Here is a 16,176-nt window from a genome sequence, read left to right as displayed (position 1 = left end):
GAGTTCGGATCGGTCAGTAATGATACTAATACTTGTAGAATCTGTGGAATCTCAGCTTCCTCATTGATATCTTGTTTGTGCAGATACGATAAGTAATAAGGGTATTTTAACGTGAGTTCTGTGCTAAGTGTTTATTATTACCCTTATGTTTCTTTTTGCAAAAAATTGCCGGCCCGGCTAAAATAACAGGCTAACCTGCCTGTCAGCCTTCCATCTCGTGCACAAACTTATCTCGTGCCCTCATTGCTCATGTGCGCGTTTGTGTGTGTTGAACGAGGGGCTCTGTAAGGAATTGGCAGATTTTTTCCAGCTGTGTATTTTCAAATTCTAGCGCACTCGAGCTGGTTTCTCCAAAATGACCTACCCCACCTTTAAGTGGGTATGACACATTAATAGGTTTTTAAATGTTAAGAAGCCCTCAGACGCTGTTTCTTGCAGATGTTGCGATTTTTTTCCCCGAATGGGGCTTAACATGTTAAATGGATGTCCATTGGAAGGTGGTGGCGCTTGTCTTTTAAACTGATAATCTGGTGCCGTGTGCTCCCTGTTAAGCTGCAAGTAAGATTTTTAAAAACCACTGCAGGGTGGGTTGAGTGACGCCTATCAGATGTTGGTCGTCAATAATATGCACCATTACAATGAGTGATATAAGGCCCCACATGTTTTGCTCCCAATTATATTGCTTTTTCAAAATTGCATTTGCAATCCCTCTTTGCCCAGTGTTTTTTTTTCATTTTGGACTACAAACAACAGTTATTTCCCCACAAAAAGTTCACCTATGGTAATACTACAATGGTGAAACCAATACTTTAGATTGAAATACTATATTTTGTTTAGCACTAGCTTTCCCTTTAACCTATAGAAATAAATATTTGTCTGATTTTAACTAATGTATTGGTGGGTACTAAAACTCTCCATTTAAACTGTAGTTCAATATTGCCTAAAAAGTGTAGTGTTTTTCTTCGTATTACCCCTTTATCCTACAGTGTTTTTTACTTTTAACTCTGTATGTTCAAGTTAAGGATAAAGCATTCTTTTAATGTCCTTCGAAACAAATAAAGGTGCAAGTCTGTAAATACTGATCGTAAGATGTATCCAAGTTTTACAAAAAATAATAAAACATCTAGTCACCTTTTCATCTTTGAGTGGTCTGAATATGGTGGCGGAAAAGTGGAAATATGTTACAATTAGGGTTGCAAAGGGGCGGAAAGTTTCCGATAAATTTCCGGAAAGTTTCCATGGGGAATTTTGGAAATATTCGATGCAAAATTAAACAAAGAACATGACATTTCAACAGATCTTTTTTTTTTTTTTTAAGTAGAACAGAACAAGTTTTAATTATTTTATTGAACAATTATTTGTTTCTTTGAAGAATGAAAACAGGAATGTTGAGTTAAATATTACTCATCTGTGCATGTGATGGAGGAATGGAGGGGGTGTGGTCTCAATAGTCATGCAGTAAGCAGTGTGCTATGGCATGGATATTCAAGTGTACTTGAATGGCATCTGTTTGTTTTAGTCAAGATTATGCTAAAACATACTTTCCCCAACTACAATTACGTTCCCTATGAAGAGCCAACCTTCAATTTTGAAAATTCCCCGTTTATTACCGTTAATTCCCATGGAAAGTTTCCATCTTTGAAAATTCCCGGAATTTTGCAACCCTAGTTACAATAGCTTAAAACATGTCCAGTCAGAGAAACTGCAGTTTCAAAAACGATGCAAATAAAAAATACAAATGTAGCAAAGCACGTGCAAATGCGTCTTTGGTTTCAAGAAAAGCACTATAGAAATAAAATATATTATTATTATTATCATTAAATGAACATTTGAAGAAGACAAATAAGCCGTATAAATTCAACTTAATTGATCATTTAATAGCTTTTATTATGTCATACTAAACCAAACCTTTATGACATTTTTTATGAATGTTTTAATGACATAATTAAGACTTTTTATATTACGTTTTAATGGCAGACATCAAAAACATTTTTCTTGTATTATCTGGTATACTATGATTCACTAAACTGTCTCTTTTCATTTATTTTTTTGTCATACTGTACTATGTCTTTTTAGCTACTTTTTTTTACTTTTTTCACCAGGCAGGTAGCCTGTAGCTTCCAACCGTCTGTTGTTTGGTGCTGAGCCGTTACTGTACGTTTGGTTTATCAGATCCATTAAGAAAATGTAAAACTAAAGCTACAAGAAGCTAAAACGCTGCAAACTTTTACGGTACATAGAATAATTTAATGTTCTGCTAGTAAAAAAAGAAAGAGTATCTGGATAAAGTAAACAGAGATCTTTTATTTCTTATTTGTATACAGATGATTTGAGAAAAAGTTTGATAAAGGCAACAGGTTATGTGTGATTTGTAAACAGTCCGCTCTACTTTTATGAGGACAGGTCCAAAATCTGTGGAGGCTCATCTGGTTGTGCTGGCTCAGACGGTCCGGCGTCCTGCATGAAAGGAGAGAAAATCAGCAAACCAGAAAAATCACAAAAATCATTGGGAGGGCATCTGGTGGTAAAGTTAATATTTATAGCTGAATGTTCAGAGGAGGTCGGAAAGTGGCGCCGCCGTAAGTGGAAACCTATCTGAGGAGCTCTCCTTTGTTTTTACTTTTTTTTAAAATTATTTTCATAACTCTTGACCTTTCAATGTACTTCCTTTTAAATGACAGTGTTTGGCTTTTTATCACACTTTCTAGAATGGATACAAAATGCTGGACTATCACTTACTCGCATGAAGCACTCCTCTCCCTTCCGGGCAAAATTCCAGTTCCACCAAGGGATTTACCAGCCGACATACGGAGTTACAGACGGGGGACACAAACTGGAGCCCTCGTGAGGCAGAAGAGGGCGAGTAATAGGAGATTCAAACCTTATTTGCCCTCCGTTATCATAGGAAACAACAGGTCGCTGACAAACAAGAGTAACTAACTTTCGGCACTTGTTAAAACCCAGCAGGAGTACCTGGAGTCGCCGGTCTGAAACCCAGGTGGTCGCAAGCATCTCTGCTTGTCTGGCTGACATATATCAGTGGATGTTTGCTCACCACCTGAAGCTCAACCATACAAGACTGAACTGCTCTCCAACCCAGGTAAGGACTTTCCCATCCATGACCTGTCCATCAACATTGACACCTTTGTTGCTTCCCCAACTCAGACAGTAAGGAACCTTGGCGTGACCCCGGATGACCAGTTGAACTTCACTGCTAACATTGCTGCTGCAACCCGATCCTGCAGATACACACTATATATATATACAGGGCTGCACATACAGTTGCAAGAAAAAGTATGTAAACCCTTTGGAATTACCTGGATTTCTGCATAAATTGGTCATAAAATGTGTTCTGATCTTCATCTAAGTCACAACAATAGACAAACACAGTCTGCTTCAACTAATACCACACAAACAATTATATGTTTTGATGTTTTTATTGAACACACCATGTAAACATTCACAGTGCAGGGTGGAAAATGTGAACCCCTAGGCTAAAGACTTCTTCAAGAGCTAATTGGAGTCAGGAGTCAGCCAACCTGGAGTCCAATCAATGAGAGGAGATTGGAGGTGTTGGTTAAAGCTGCCCTGCCCTATAAAAAATACACACCAGTTTTGAATTTGCTTTTCTTAAGAAGCATTGCCAGATGTGAACCATGCCTCGCACAGAAGAGCTCTCAGAAGACCTACCATTAAGAATGGTTGACTTGCATAAAGCTGGAAAGGGTTACACAAGTATCTCTGAAAGCCTTGATGTTCATCAGTCCACGGTAAGACAAGTTGTCTATACATGGAGAAAGTTCAGCACTGTTGCTACTCTCCCTAGGAGTGGCCGTCCTGTAAAGATGACTGCAAGAGCACAGCGCAGAATGCTCAATGAGGTGAAGAAGAATCCTAGAGTGTCAGCTAGAGACTTAAAGAAATCTCTGGCACATGCTAACATCTCTGTTGACGAATCTACGATACGTAAAACACTGAACAAGAATGGAGTTCATGGGAGGACACCACGGAAGAAGCCACTGCTGTCCAGAAAAAACATTGCTGCACGTTTGACGTTTGCAAAAGAGCACCTGGATGTTCCACAGCACTACTGGCAACATATTCTGTGGACAGATGAAACCAAAGTTGAGTTGTTTTGAAAGAACACACAACGCTATGTGTGGAGAATCCAAAGGGTTCACATTTTTCTTGCAACTGTAACTGGTATCTAAAAAAAGAGCACCGGGTCATTTGAAAAAAGGCGCATTTGCATACCAACATTGAGAGAGAGAGAGAGAGAGGGAGAGAGGGAGAGAGAGAAGAGATAGAAGGGAGAAGAGAGGAGAGAGAAGAGAGGAGAGAGAAGAGAGGAGAGAGGAGAGAGAGAAAGATATTTGCGAGTTGCATATTAACTGAGGGCCGGTGTTGTGTACAATTATGCACCCCCGTCGTGAAATGCACCCCTTGACACGGGAACGCGCATTTGAATGTATAGTCCGCTATTCTATGTTGTCTTTTTGATGGTTGGGTTGTCGAATCCTGGATTTTGCATTCATTCGTCACTTATTTTTCAGTTAATCTTTTATTTAATATGTTTTTATTTAATTGTGACGTCCTGTCTGTATACTTTTGCTTATACTTGTGCTTTACAATGTATTGTTAATTTTTACGTGAAGTGCTTGAGGGTGGGTTTAATATCATTTTTTTATTTTGGGTGGTGCTTTTTATGAACAGCCTGGTTGCCACGATATGCACCCCTTGCTCTCTCTGACAATAAACGTGTCACATACTTGAAACTTGCTCCATTTATTGGTACTAGTCCTACAACTATACCCTCCAAAGTTCTTGAGGGTGGGATTAATAGAAGCATCTTTTTTTGGGGGGTGCTTTTTACGGCAGGCCACAGGGTGCATTTCACGACGGGGGTGCATAATTTGACACAACACCGGCGCTATTGTTATTAGAATCTGGTGCTAGCTGCTCTAACGGATATAAGAAGAAGATGTTTCTCCAGTCAGACTGAGAGGCTGATAACTACAGCTCAGTGAGGTAAAGGACTCTCAGTGTTTAGATAGTTCACTTTAGTTATCTCAGTGGGTCTCAAACGGTTTGGTCACAATTTATGTAAACACATATTTCCAAGGCACTTTATAATTATTGGGATAAACAGGTTTGAAATCATTCCAATGTATACTATAGGACAGTAAACCAAAAATATCCTTTAAAACTGGAAATAAAAAAAAAAATGCATAAATAAATAAATGTTAACTATAAAATAAGATATGAATGAACAACAAAAATAAAATAAGTTACATTCATTTGTTATTAGCTATGGTAGGTTATTGGTTATGTTCACATACTTATTTGATTACATCCACTTGTCTAAGATGACAACAGAGACTTTCGACCCAAGCTGTTGACTTGTGGATGCAAGCATCTAATCGCAGACTCAACCAGAGAGAAAGTAGTAGGCCTACATCATCAGCTACCATGTCTGACAGAGAGGAAGACAGTGAGGAGAACAGTCAGGAGGTAGTGATGACAGCTTGTAGGATTACTGGTCGTGCTAATGTTGTCTTGTGTTCACCTCTGCATGTGTGTTCTGTGTTCACCTCTGTGTGTTCAGTGCCGTGTGTCTGGCAAATAAAGTCAAGACCCCCTCAAAAGTTACGGTTTATTTCATTTTAAGGATGAGCACCAAGCAACATCTGCAGGTGCTCCTTTGAGAACCAGGGCAAAAAAGTTATGTGCACCCCTCTATATATATATCCTTTATTTAACCAGGTAAAAAGACTTAAAATCTCTTTTCCAAGAGTGACCTGGCCAAGAAGGGCAGCATGTACGAAGTTACAACAGATAAAACACAGACATGACAGGCAGACAAATACAGCTGTAAAACACAAATAAAATGGCACAGTCAATATGCGAAGTAAAACAAACTATTCAAAATCATTAAAAACTGGCAAAATTTAAAACGATTTTAGGATAAACGAGCACTCACATCTACCAATGGTGTCGTGTTCTCTGTCCTTTAAGATGGACCTGAATTCCCCAATAGTGATTACATCTGAGAGTTTCAGCTCCTCCTTCTGTACATTGTTCCAAGCTGTGGGGGCAGCATATCTAAAAGCTGTTTTTCCCAGTTGTGTTCTCACTGTAGGAACCAGCATCTTGGGAGCGCCGGCCATATAGACTTTCTCTTTGACACATATATGTGCAAATGTAGGAGGGAACCAACCCAAGCAGAGATTTATAAATAAAACCCAACCAATGGGAAAGTCTGCGAGCAGACAAAGATGGCCAATTAGCAGCAGCATATAAAGTGCAATGGTGTACTTGATATCCACATCCAGTGATAAATCGTAAGGCACAATGGTACACAGTATCCAAGCTCTTTAGGCACTGGTCGGAGGCATTCATGTATAGCAGATCACCATAATCTAATACAGGTAAAAACGTTGCAGATATCAAATGTTTCCTTGTCTGAAAAGAGAAACAGGATTTATTCCTGTAAAAGAAACCTAATTTTATTTTTTAGCTTTGAAACAACATTTTCCGTGTGTAACTTGAAAGACAAGTTCTGTTCAATACGAAATCCCAGATATTTGTAAGTAGTGATCCTCTCAATGTCAGTCCCTTGAGCAGCACAAATCTTGGGTAGAATAGATGGTAACTTTTTACCATTCGAAAATATCATCACTTTGGATTTTTCTTCATTTAATACCAACTTTAGTTGATACAAATGGGTTTGTATGACATCAAAGGCAGACTGGAGTAGAATCCCAGTTTGTGTCTTTACTAGGGAAGACAAGATGAGGCACATTTTGGTCTCCACACCCTTCTCGCACCACATATGGATGGAGAATAGTCAATAGGAGAAAAATAGGTATTAGGAGAAACATGTTGGGTGACATGTGTCAGGGGGTAGAGAAGGCCTGCTGAAGAAATCCGAAAATCAGCACAGGAAACCCGTCCGCTTTTTCCGTCCTGCCGAAGTTGAGAAATGCCAGATCAGCAAGGTGAGAATCCGGTCCGGACTTTCAGTCCTCCCGAGAACGAAGATGACGTTGTTTGACATCTCATGTAAACAGGAACACAAGCCCAGTCATGCTATGCTTTAGCTCAATGAACCCAGTCCACCAAAGTCCAAAATCAAGCGCAACACAGGTGGCGTTTCAGCTACGGAAAGTGAGCACAGGCTCCGCAGTCCAAGCGGATAGAGTGATCCCAGTCCTCCAGGAACGGCAGTAATGTTTAACCGTAACGTTACACAACAATGCTCGCCCTGGTTGTACTGTCCAAAACAGCTCACAGATATTGACCGGTGTTTTACAAGGATAACAGATATCACGATAAAACACTAGAACAGACATGAAAGCACAGCGGACAGGGACAGGTACAGACGTGCTGCCATCTTGGATTGCCGAGACATCAGGAGGAAACTACCCCTACTGTCCCAGGAGGCAACACAGGTCCTGGTCCAGGCTCTGGTCATCTTGTGACAGGACTACTGCAACGCCCTCCTGGCTGGTCTACCTGCAAACGCCATCAGACTGCTACAGCTAATTCAGAACGCTGCAGCCAGACTGGTCTTCAACCTACCCAAGTTCTCCCATTCTACACCACTCCTTCATACCCTCCACTAGCTGCCAGTGGATGCAAGAATCTGCTTCAAGACACTGGTGCTGGCCTACCGAGCTGTGAAGGGAACAGCCCCTTCCTACATCCAGGCCTTGGTTAAACCATATACTCCAGCACGTGCACTTCGCTCGGCGTCAGCCAATCGGCTTGCTACTCCATCACTGCGAGTGGGACCCAGGTACCCTGTTTGCTATCCTTGCTCCTAAATGGCGAAAAGAGCCCACCATTAAAGGTGGGGTAGGTAAGTTTGAGAAACCGGCTCGACACTTTTTGTTATATTCCATGGAATGCTCTTAACATCCCGATAGCAATGAATATCTGAAGTGCTTTGACAAAAAATAGATAAAAAAATGTCATTTGTGGAATCTGTAATACTGTAAAAAGTACAACCAATTGGATTGGATTGCCGCCCTGTCTGTCAGCCTTCCATCTCGTGCACGCACAAATGTATCTCGTGCCCTCATTGGGCGTGCATTGCAGCAGTACTTCAATGACTCGCCAGCAACAGGCGGCCACTTTCACCAGTCTGCTGACGTCATGTGCGCGTTCATGTGTGTTGGAGGAGGTGCTCTGTAAGGAAGTCTGAAGGAAGGGGAGGATTCTTTTCGGCTGTGTACTTTCAAATGTTAGTGCACTCGAGCCAGTTTCTGAAACTTACCTACCCCACCTTTAACATCAGGATAGCAAAAACTCTGCATATATTCCGTTTCAAACTGAAAACTCACCTATTTCAATTTACCTTGGCAATGTAATTATTGCCAAAACCCAAAAAAATACGAAGCATTTTTCAAGTTAATTTAGGCCATGTAACTAATTAAGCAGCACTTACTATAGTATGATCTTGCTTGAAGTGAATACATCTGCTCTTTCCTTGTTGTCATTAGTTTGAATCTTTATGGTTTTTGCACTTATTGTTAGTCGCTTTGGACAAAAGCGTCAGCTAAATGATACGTATTGTAATGTCACAACTTTAATTTGCCGTACTCGCCATTAAATGTTATTGCTTAGGTTAATCTGACCAAGCCTCCGACATAAGCGTGAAGTATTGGTTCTTGGTTCTTGCCGGGCAGCCAAGTGGGCCCAGCTAAGAACCGGTTTTCAGTGCTTAGAGCCGGCCTGGCTGTGGGGTGTTACGACTGTCGCCTTCCTGGTCGTCTTAACTGTGTTAAGCTGTGTTGTATGTAAATGAGCTTTGCGGTTGCCCTGACGTGATTGGCTGCCATCTCCTGGTCCGCCGAACCTGACGCACTCCGATCGCAGCGCACAGCCAGCGCACAGCCAGCGCACAGCCAGCGCACAGCCAGCGCACAGCCAGCGCACAGCCAGCGCACAGCCAGCGCACACCTGCTGGAGTTTTTCTTACAAAGCCTGGGGACAATTATCACTCTGGAGGCTCTGACATGTGGACAGACGCCTCTCGCTACTTGCTCCTTAGCGAAATCTGTTAAACTGTGGTTAAACTCGTGTGATTAGTAGAGTGTAGAGTAGCTTAGTTAGTGTGTAAAGTAGTTTAGGATTTTGTTTGTTCCTGGCTTCATGCATGCCATTTTGTTTACCCGGCTATTTAAAATAAACCCTTTATAATTATACCAATTCCAACTGGTGTGTGTTGTTTTCCTCTACCCCTAGAGGGGAACGTAACAGCGGGAAACAGGAAGAACCAGAGCTTAATCAGGCTTTAGCCCGGAACCGGCCCTGGAATCGGTTTGGTGGAAAAGGGGCATAAGAGGACTTTCATGGCTCGAGTCACTGTGGGGGACAAAGCTGTTCAGAAAGAGCTGAAGAAAGAGCTAAGGGCAGCCAAGGATAATTAGCTAAGCCCGTCTGGAAGGTCGTCTTGAGGCTCACATGCTACAAACAGTCAAGCATGGCTATTGAGGGGACCAAATGATCTTAACAAGTTCTTCAACCGGTTTGATCATCCCACCCCCACCTCAAAAGGACAGTGGGGGTCACCACCATTTGGCACCAGTTCCCCCCTTCTTCTTCTTCTTCTTCTTCTTCTTCTTCTTCTTCTTCTTCTTCTTCTTCTTCTTCTTCTTCTTCTTCTTCTTCTTCTTCTTCTTCTTCTTCTTCTTCTTCTTCTTCTTCTTCGATTGAGTTTGACACCCCTGATCTACATGCTCCACATAGCCTTCACAAACCTGGAGAAGCTGCATAGCTCCCTGAGTTTATGTTCTTCGACTTCTCCAGCACATTCAACACGATCCAGCCACACCAAGCTGTCAGTGATGCAGGTGGATCACAGCCTGGTGGCCTGGATCACTGACTACCTCGCCAGCAGACCTCAGTGTGTCAGACTGCAGGGAAGCGTGTCTGATGTGCTGGTGAACAACACTTGTGCACCCCAATGAATTGTGCTGTCACCATTCCTGTTCACCCTCTACACCTCCAACTTCCGATTCAACTCTGGCTCAAGCCACCTACAGTAGACCTCCAGTAGAGAAGTTCTCCGATGACTCCTCCATTGTCAGCTACATCATGGATGACAACAAGGAGGAGTACAGGGCCCTGGTGGAGAACTTTGTAGGCTGGTGTGACAACAATCACCTCCAGCTCAACATCAGCAAGACTAAGGAGCTGGTGGTGCACTACAGGCAGAGCAACAAGAGGCCTCTGACCCCCATCACCATCAGAGGGGAGGACAGTCCTTTGTGCATGTAGCCATCAGGCTGCACAACCAAGGGTTAACCCATCAATGAACTGCTCTGAACCTTAATAATATTTGTACTTTATGCACATACAACTTATACCCACACCTTTAATGTAAAGATATTTAACATATCTGTTCTGCTCACATATCTGTATACGTGTATATGTACATTCACCAGATTATAGTTTAACTCCAGTTTAACTCTCTTATGTTGTTATTCCCATGAATATGCAAAAATGTCCCAAATTGGGATCAATAAAGTACTTCTTATCTTATCTTACTATTAATACATGATTTTTTAGGTTTTATTATTTTATTATGTTTAATTCCCTGTATATTCCACGTTTAATATCTGTGCTTCTTCTTATTCTGTTGGTGCTTGACACGTGCATATCCCTACGGGGGAATATTAAAGGTCTATCTTATCTTATTGCACGTGTCAGCCACTGTACCATTGACCTTTTATAGTTTCATAGTCTTTCTGTTTTTTCTGCAGTTAAATAACAAAGTGCTTACTAAGTTACTGAGTGTCTGTTTTGTAGACTCACCCCGAATGGCTCGCTGAAAGCTCTGGAGCCGCTGTACAGTGGGTTTGCGATGGAGACCAGTGCTGGCTTCATCCTGCCGCCTGCAGCACCGTCCTCATCCTCGTTCTGTCGCAGAGGAAACAAACCGCTCTTAGCTTTATGCAGCAAACATCTCATTGATTGTAATGTATACAGAATTATTTTAATGTTTTACATGTTTCGATATACTATGACTTTTTAGAAACATTTTCATGACCTAATGTGAATTTTATGACATACTATGCTATGACATTCTTTGTGACACACTACACTATAATAGGATTTTTCTATGACTTCTTTGATGGCTTTTGTAGGACAAACTATAACTGGGTGATCAGGTACAATTCTAGGAAGTCCACAAAAAACATATTTCCGAATCAAAAGTCCCGAAACATCCTAATCTAATCTGCTGCATTCATATTAACATGTAATCATATTTAGCCTTACCTTTTGACGGTGGTGAAGTTTTAATTTTGTTTCGTTATTTTCACACAATGTCCCCACAATGTCTCCTGTTTTGCACTGATTGCTGTGTGCCACAGCTTTCTAATATGTATCTAATTGAAACGATTCTTGGAGAAAATCCTAACAACTAATAATGATTTTTCGTAACCACTTAATTTTTTCTGTAACTTCACAAAGCTTTGCACAGTACAGTCATCACATGTACTCCTACTTATAGAAAGTAAATCCAAGTTTATTAAAAAAGCTAATTTCACAAAAACAAATTGAAAAAGATTATGCAAAGATCTTACAAAAACATAAAATATTGTTAGTATTATGTTAACAATAATTGTAATTCTAAAATACACATTTTACCTGCTCACAACACACTTCAAACCCAAATGAAAGCTTGACTTGAGCTTAATTTAGAGTTAATGAATTAAGTCATGAAATAGTTCACTTCTCAACCGTGTGTGCGTGTCTCACTCTGAAATAGTGGAAGCGGAAAGCGTCCGTCTTGTGTTTGAAGACGTAATAACCAAGTCCAGCCAACACACACAGCAGCAACAATGACACCAAGATGGCCGACACAGTGCCAGTCGAGTGGGTGTGGCCTCGGGAAGAAGCACGATCGGATATCTGGAGAAGACAGATATGACAAACACACACATTACAAGTGTTACTAAATATATAGGGAAACCTTACATTTTTTTCTTCAACAATGCTTGTTTTTCACACACGCACGCCACACACCACACACACACACACCACACACACACACGGCATGGCAACGCTTTGCTGCACTGGCGTCATGGAGACGTGACTCTCAGTGGCCAATTTTTATGACTATTTTTAATGAAATACTCAACCCAGTCTCACGGCATTTCGTGTTATAGTCACGACATTTAATCTATTGATTCGTGTTCACCAACACGATGTTCCCCTTTTTTTCGTGTCACACAGAACAATTTTAAAAGCAATGTATTTCTATTGGTAGTATGTTTCATGCATGCACCACGTCTTTTTTGTCCGGTCGGGTCTTGGAAGACCGGAAGCTGTGAGGTTCATAAAAACATTTTCTTGCTCAATATCAAGCCACGATTATTGGTATTTATTTTAAATCGTACAATGTCGAACTTCTTTGGGCTGTCAGTGAGGAAAAGAAATGGGGCTCAGAGCCTCAGAATACTGAAATCTGTATTTTTTAAATATTTGTTTCCTTCTAATGTGTTATTCTTTTCTAAATAACACACTGTTATTTACTCAACAATAACACACAATTATCCTTGTTTTTATTTATTTGTTTAATTCTATAATCTCTGGCTTTTTTGCCATCCGTCAGGAACTGAATTTCAAAATAAAGTCACCGGAAACAGACGTAGGTAATACACACCCACTGAACTGATTACCCAAGATCCTCAGCTATGGTTGAAGCTCAGTGAATGGATGTTTTAGCCGCAATGCACGTTGGGATATCAGAATCAGAATCAGAAATGGGTTTATTGCCAGCATAGGCGGGGCAATGCCCCCCCGCCCTAGTGGCTGAAATATGTTACAGCATTACTACGTCTAAAACTGTTTCAATACAAATATTTCGTATATCCATATTTTAATAGATATAATATGATGATTGTTACAATACAAATCTGAATAATATCATGTTTTGTTTGAAATAATTTCATTTTTGAGCAGTCGCATGTTGTGACGTGTGTGTGTGACGTATGAGGTTAAGGACACAAATTCCCTCGCTTTTTTTTGCATACAAGTGATTCAGCTATTGTATTACAATAATTAGCAGTAATGGTTATGCGGAGATTTTAAAACGTCCAATTTCTGGGAGGTTTAAGGCATCTACTTCTCTACTAAGTAGGAAACTGGTTAATAATATTGTAGCGAGTTCTAGTAAGCAAGGGATATAGTAGTTATCAAATAAGTATAAGATGTGCACAGTTATGATAAGTTTTACAGTTATGTAATGCACTGTTGTTGGGGGGAGAGACCGCCCCTTCCATATGAGTGTGTGTGTACGTCGGGCATGAGGCGTGCATGATGGGACGAGTTGTGTTCGTATGTCATACTCTTAGTGCGGTGAACGCTGGCTTTATTGCTACTGTCTCCGTAGCACCCCACGCAATAGTTGGGATTGTGTACTGACGTCAGTAAACAAGGTTTGCCGCCCAAGCGCAAATGTCAAACTCCGCCTATGATTGCCAGGTAGGTTCACACATACGAGGAATTTGACTTGATGTCGTGGTGCATACATAAAATAAGGTGTTAATGCGATTAAGCAATAGCTCACGACAGGCCGTGATATATGCTCATTATATCACAGCTAAGGGGCGTGGTTCGGCCCGACGCGAAGCGGAGGGTCGACAATCCCCGAGATTTGGCTTCCAGCAGCTCTGGAGAGAGCTTTCGCACCTATGGCCACTAACGGTCATACTTTCTCTGCTTTGTTTCAAGACCCGCATCAGAAAGCTTTTGAATGGTGGCACTTCTCCAGTTGGTCTACCTGCTCTTCACGTAGCTCTGCATGTCGTCGTTTAGGTGCTTTTTTTTTTCTGGAGATAGGCACTGCTCAATCCACTCCTCCATAGTAAGACCCCCCGGAGGTCGAAGTTAATATTAAATGTTTCCATTTTATGCTTTGTAAGTTTGTTTCGTAACAGAAGAAATGTAAATATATTTATAAAACTGACAAGTCAAATCAAGCAATCTGATTGGCCGATAGTATTTTTGCGGACCTCTTTGATTACAGATTTGAAAACATCGTTGCTTGCTTTAAAAGTAGCACAACTCATTATGTCAGACCTTGGAAAGTATCTAGATATCCCTGCCCTTATGCCAAAGGAACTGCACACTGAATATGTTTTGCCGTTTGATGTGTATGTCTGGACCGCTGCGTAAAAAGGAGGGTTTCTGCCCCGTTACTTCTCCGCTGCTTTCTTGTTCCAGTATGAAAAGCAAACGGTATACTGTTTTTCTCAGACGCGGAGGGATACTGACTTGTTGTGAAAAGTAACTTACAATTCTACCCGTGGTATACGCTCAGTATATCACGGCTAAGAACCAATCAGATTGCTTGATTTGACTTGTCCGTTTTATAATATTAAATAACTATCAACAGAATTGCGTTGCCAGGCAACAGCTTGGGGTGACAACAGTATTTCCGGTCTAGAAGTTTGCATAGTAATCTGCAGTACTCATCAACTAAAAACATTAGTTTATCCTTGTTAACATTGATTGGTTTAAATTGTGTACAATGCTTTGTTTTTAACCTTTGATTCCGTTAAACAAATAGTTTTTTCGGAGTTTAGGATGGCTGTAGACACTTCACTACCCATAATCCTCAGCTATCGTTTGGGACTACAGTCCCTTTGCTTGACAAACCCTGTGATTAATCTTCAAGCTCTGAGATTGGTTGTTGGAGTGGCAGTGTGCCAAGGTTACGCCGTGCGTCAAACAGCTCTATGAAATGGAATGAAACCACGGCAGACTATCCAAAACTGGACTCAAACTAGACATGCTGGCTATTGTGTTTCGCAACATGTTCTATGGCACGTCTCTACTGGGAAATGTAGTTTTAAAAGACGTTTTTGTTTTTTCCACAATTAGAAGCTGCCAGTATTAAACTGTGTACACCCCTGAAGGTTTAGGGGATAAGAAACACATTGGTGTTATCAAATTTAAAACATATTAATAAATGGGTGAAAATTGCTTGCGTCCTAAATGGGCAGCATTAATATACCCATATGACAGCTCATTGTTACTTTGTAATTCTACTCCACTACAATTCAGAGGTTAACCTGGTATTTTTACTCCACTACATTTATTTTAGTTACTTTGCAGATTCTGATTAATGATGTGAAATATAAACAACCCTTAAAGCAGACTTTAGTTACACCTGAGTAAAATTCAGGGAAGGTGATTGTCAACAATCAGGAGAGATATTTTATAGTGAGTGCTTGAAAAAACTAAACATTTATCTGCAGATCCCTATAAAGTATATTCATTACTCGTTATTCTCTACTAATAGTTCATTAAAGACTGTATATAATGGCTATTTTGTACATCCCTTTCAAGATTTCAAGATTTTCTAAGGTTTATTGACATATCATATACACAACTACGGTGTATTTATACAATGAATGAAAAACATGGGTCGCAGGTTCCTCAACGGTCAGTGTATGTTTTGGTCATTGGATTTTCTTTTCACAAATGGAAATTCAAAAACAAAAAACGACTGGATATTTGATTTTCGTTTTCAAATTGAAAAACCAAAATTGAAATACAAGGCGTTTTTCTTTATCATGGTCAAAAATGGATTTACTAAACTTAAAAAACGGGATGATTTTCATTTTCTACTTCTCAAAACAAAAAATAAATTCACTAGAAAACAGAAACAAAAAAAAGAGGATTACTCAAAAAGTACACAGTAAGTACTTCATAGTACTTGTTGTGGAAGTAGTTTCACTACTAGCCTACTGAGTCCAACAGGATCGATCTCACGAAGAACTATTGGCAGAAAAAATAATAACAAACTCGAGAGCCGGCTGAGTGACCACAGTGCAGAATCGCTGTATAGTTGAAATCTCAACAATGTTGTCCATTTTAGACACAGGCCTATTATATTTACAGCCCTTAATAACATTCATTTTCTGGGCTCAATATGTGTCTTGGCTGTTTTCGTTGTGAAAACAAATGGACCGTAGATACACGGATTGACCGTCCTCATCTGCGCTCTTATTTTGAAAGACAACTTCCGGTAGAAGAATGTGAAAAACGGGGGTTTTTTTTGTTTCTGTTTTCTAGTGATTTTATTTTTTGTTTTGAGAAGTAGAAAATGAAAGTCATCCCGTTTTTTAAGTTTAGTAAATAAATTGTTGACCATGA

The 16,176-nt window shown here is 40.4% G+C and overlaps 1 protein-coding gene across 1 annotated transcript in view; it reads right to left on the bottom strand.

The window, feature by feature from the left end:
• Positions 1-2,284: 2,284 nt before the first annotated feature.
• Positions 2,285-16,176, bottom strand: part of stab1 (stabilin 1) — a 134,425-nt gene continuing 120,533 nt past the window's right edge. The window contains exons 68-70 of the mRNA XM_034083428.1: positions 11,770-11,922; positions 10,822-10,926; positions 2,285-2,457 (exon numbers count right to left, since the gene is read on the bottom strand). Coding sequence (XP_033939319.1) covers positions 2,392-2,457; positions 10,822-10,926; positions 11,770-11,922 — 324 coding nt within the window. The 3' untranslated portion in view covers positions 2,285-2,391. The remainder of the gene's footprint in view (positions 2,458-10,821; positions 10,927-11,769; positions 11,923-16,176) is intronic.

The sequence above is a fragment of the Pseudochaenichthys georgianus genome, chromosome 5, assembly GCF_902827115.2.
Source record: "Pseudochaenichthys georgianus chromosome 5, fPseGeo1.2, whole genome shotgun sequence".
Lineage (NCBI taxonomy): Eukaryota > Metazoa > Chordata > Actinopteri > Perciformes > Channichthyidae > Pseudochaenichthys > Pseudochaenichthys georgianus.
The sequence above is the reverse complement of the archived record's forward strand: the minus strand, read 5'-3'. Positions and strand labels throughout refer to the sequence as shown.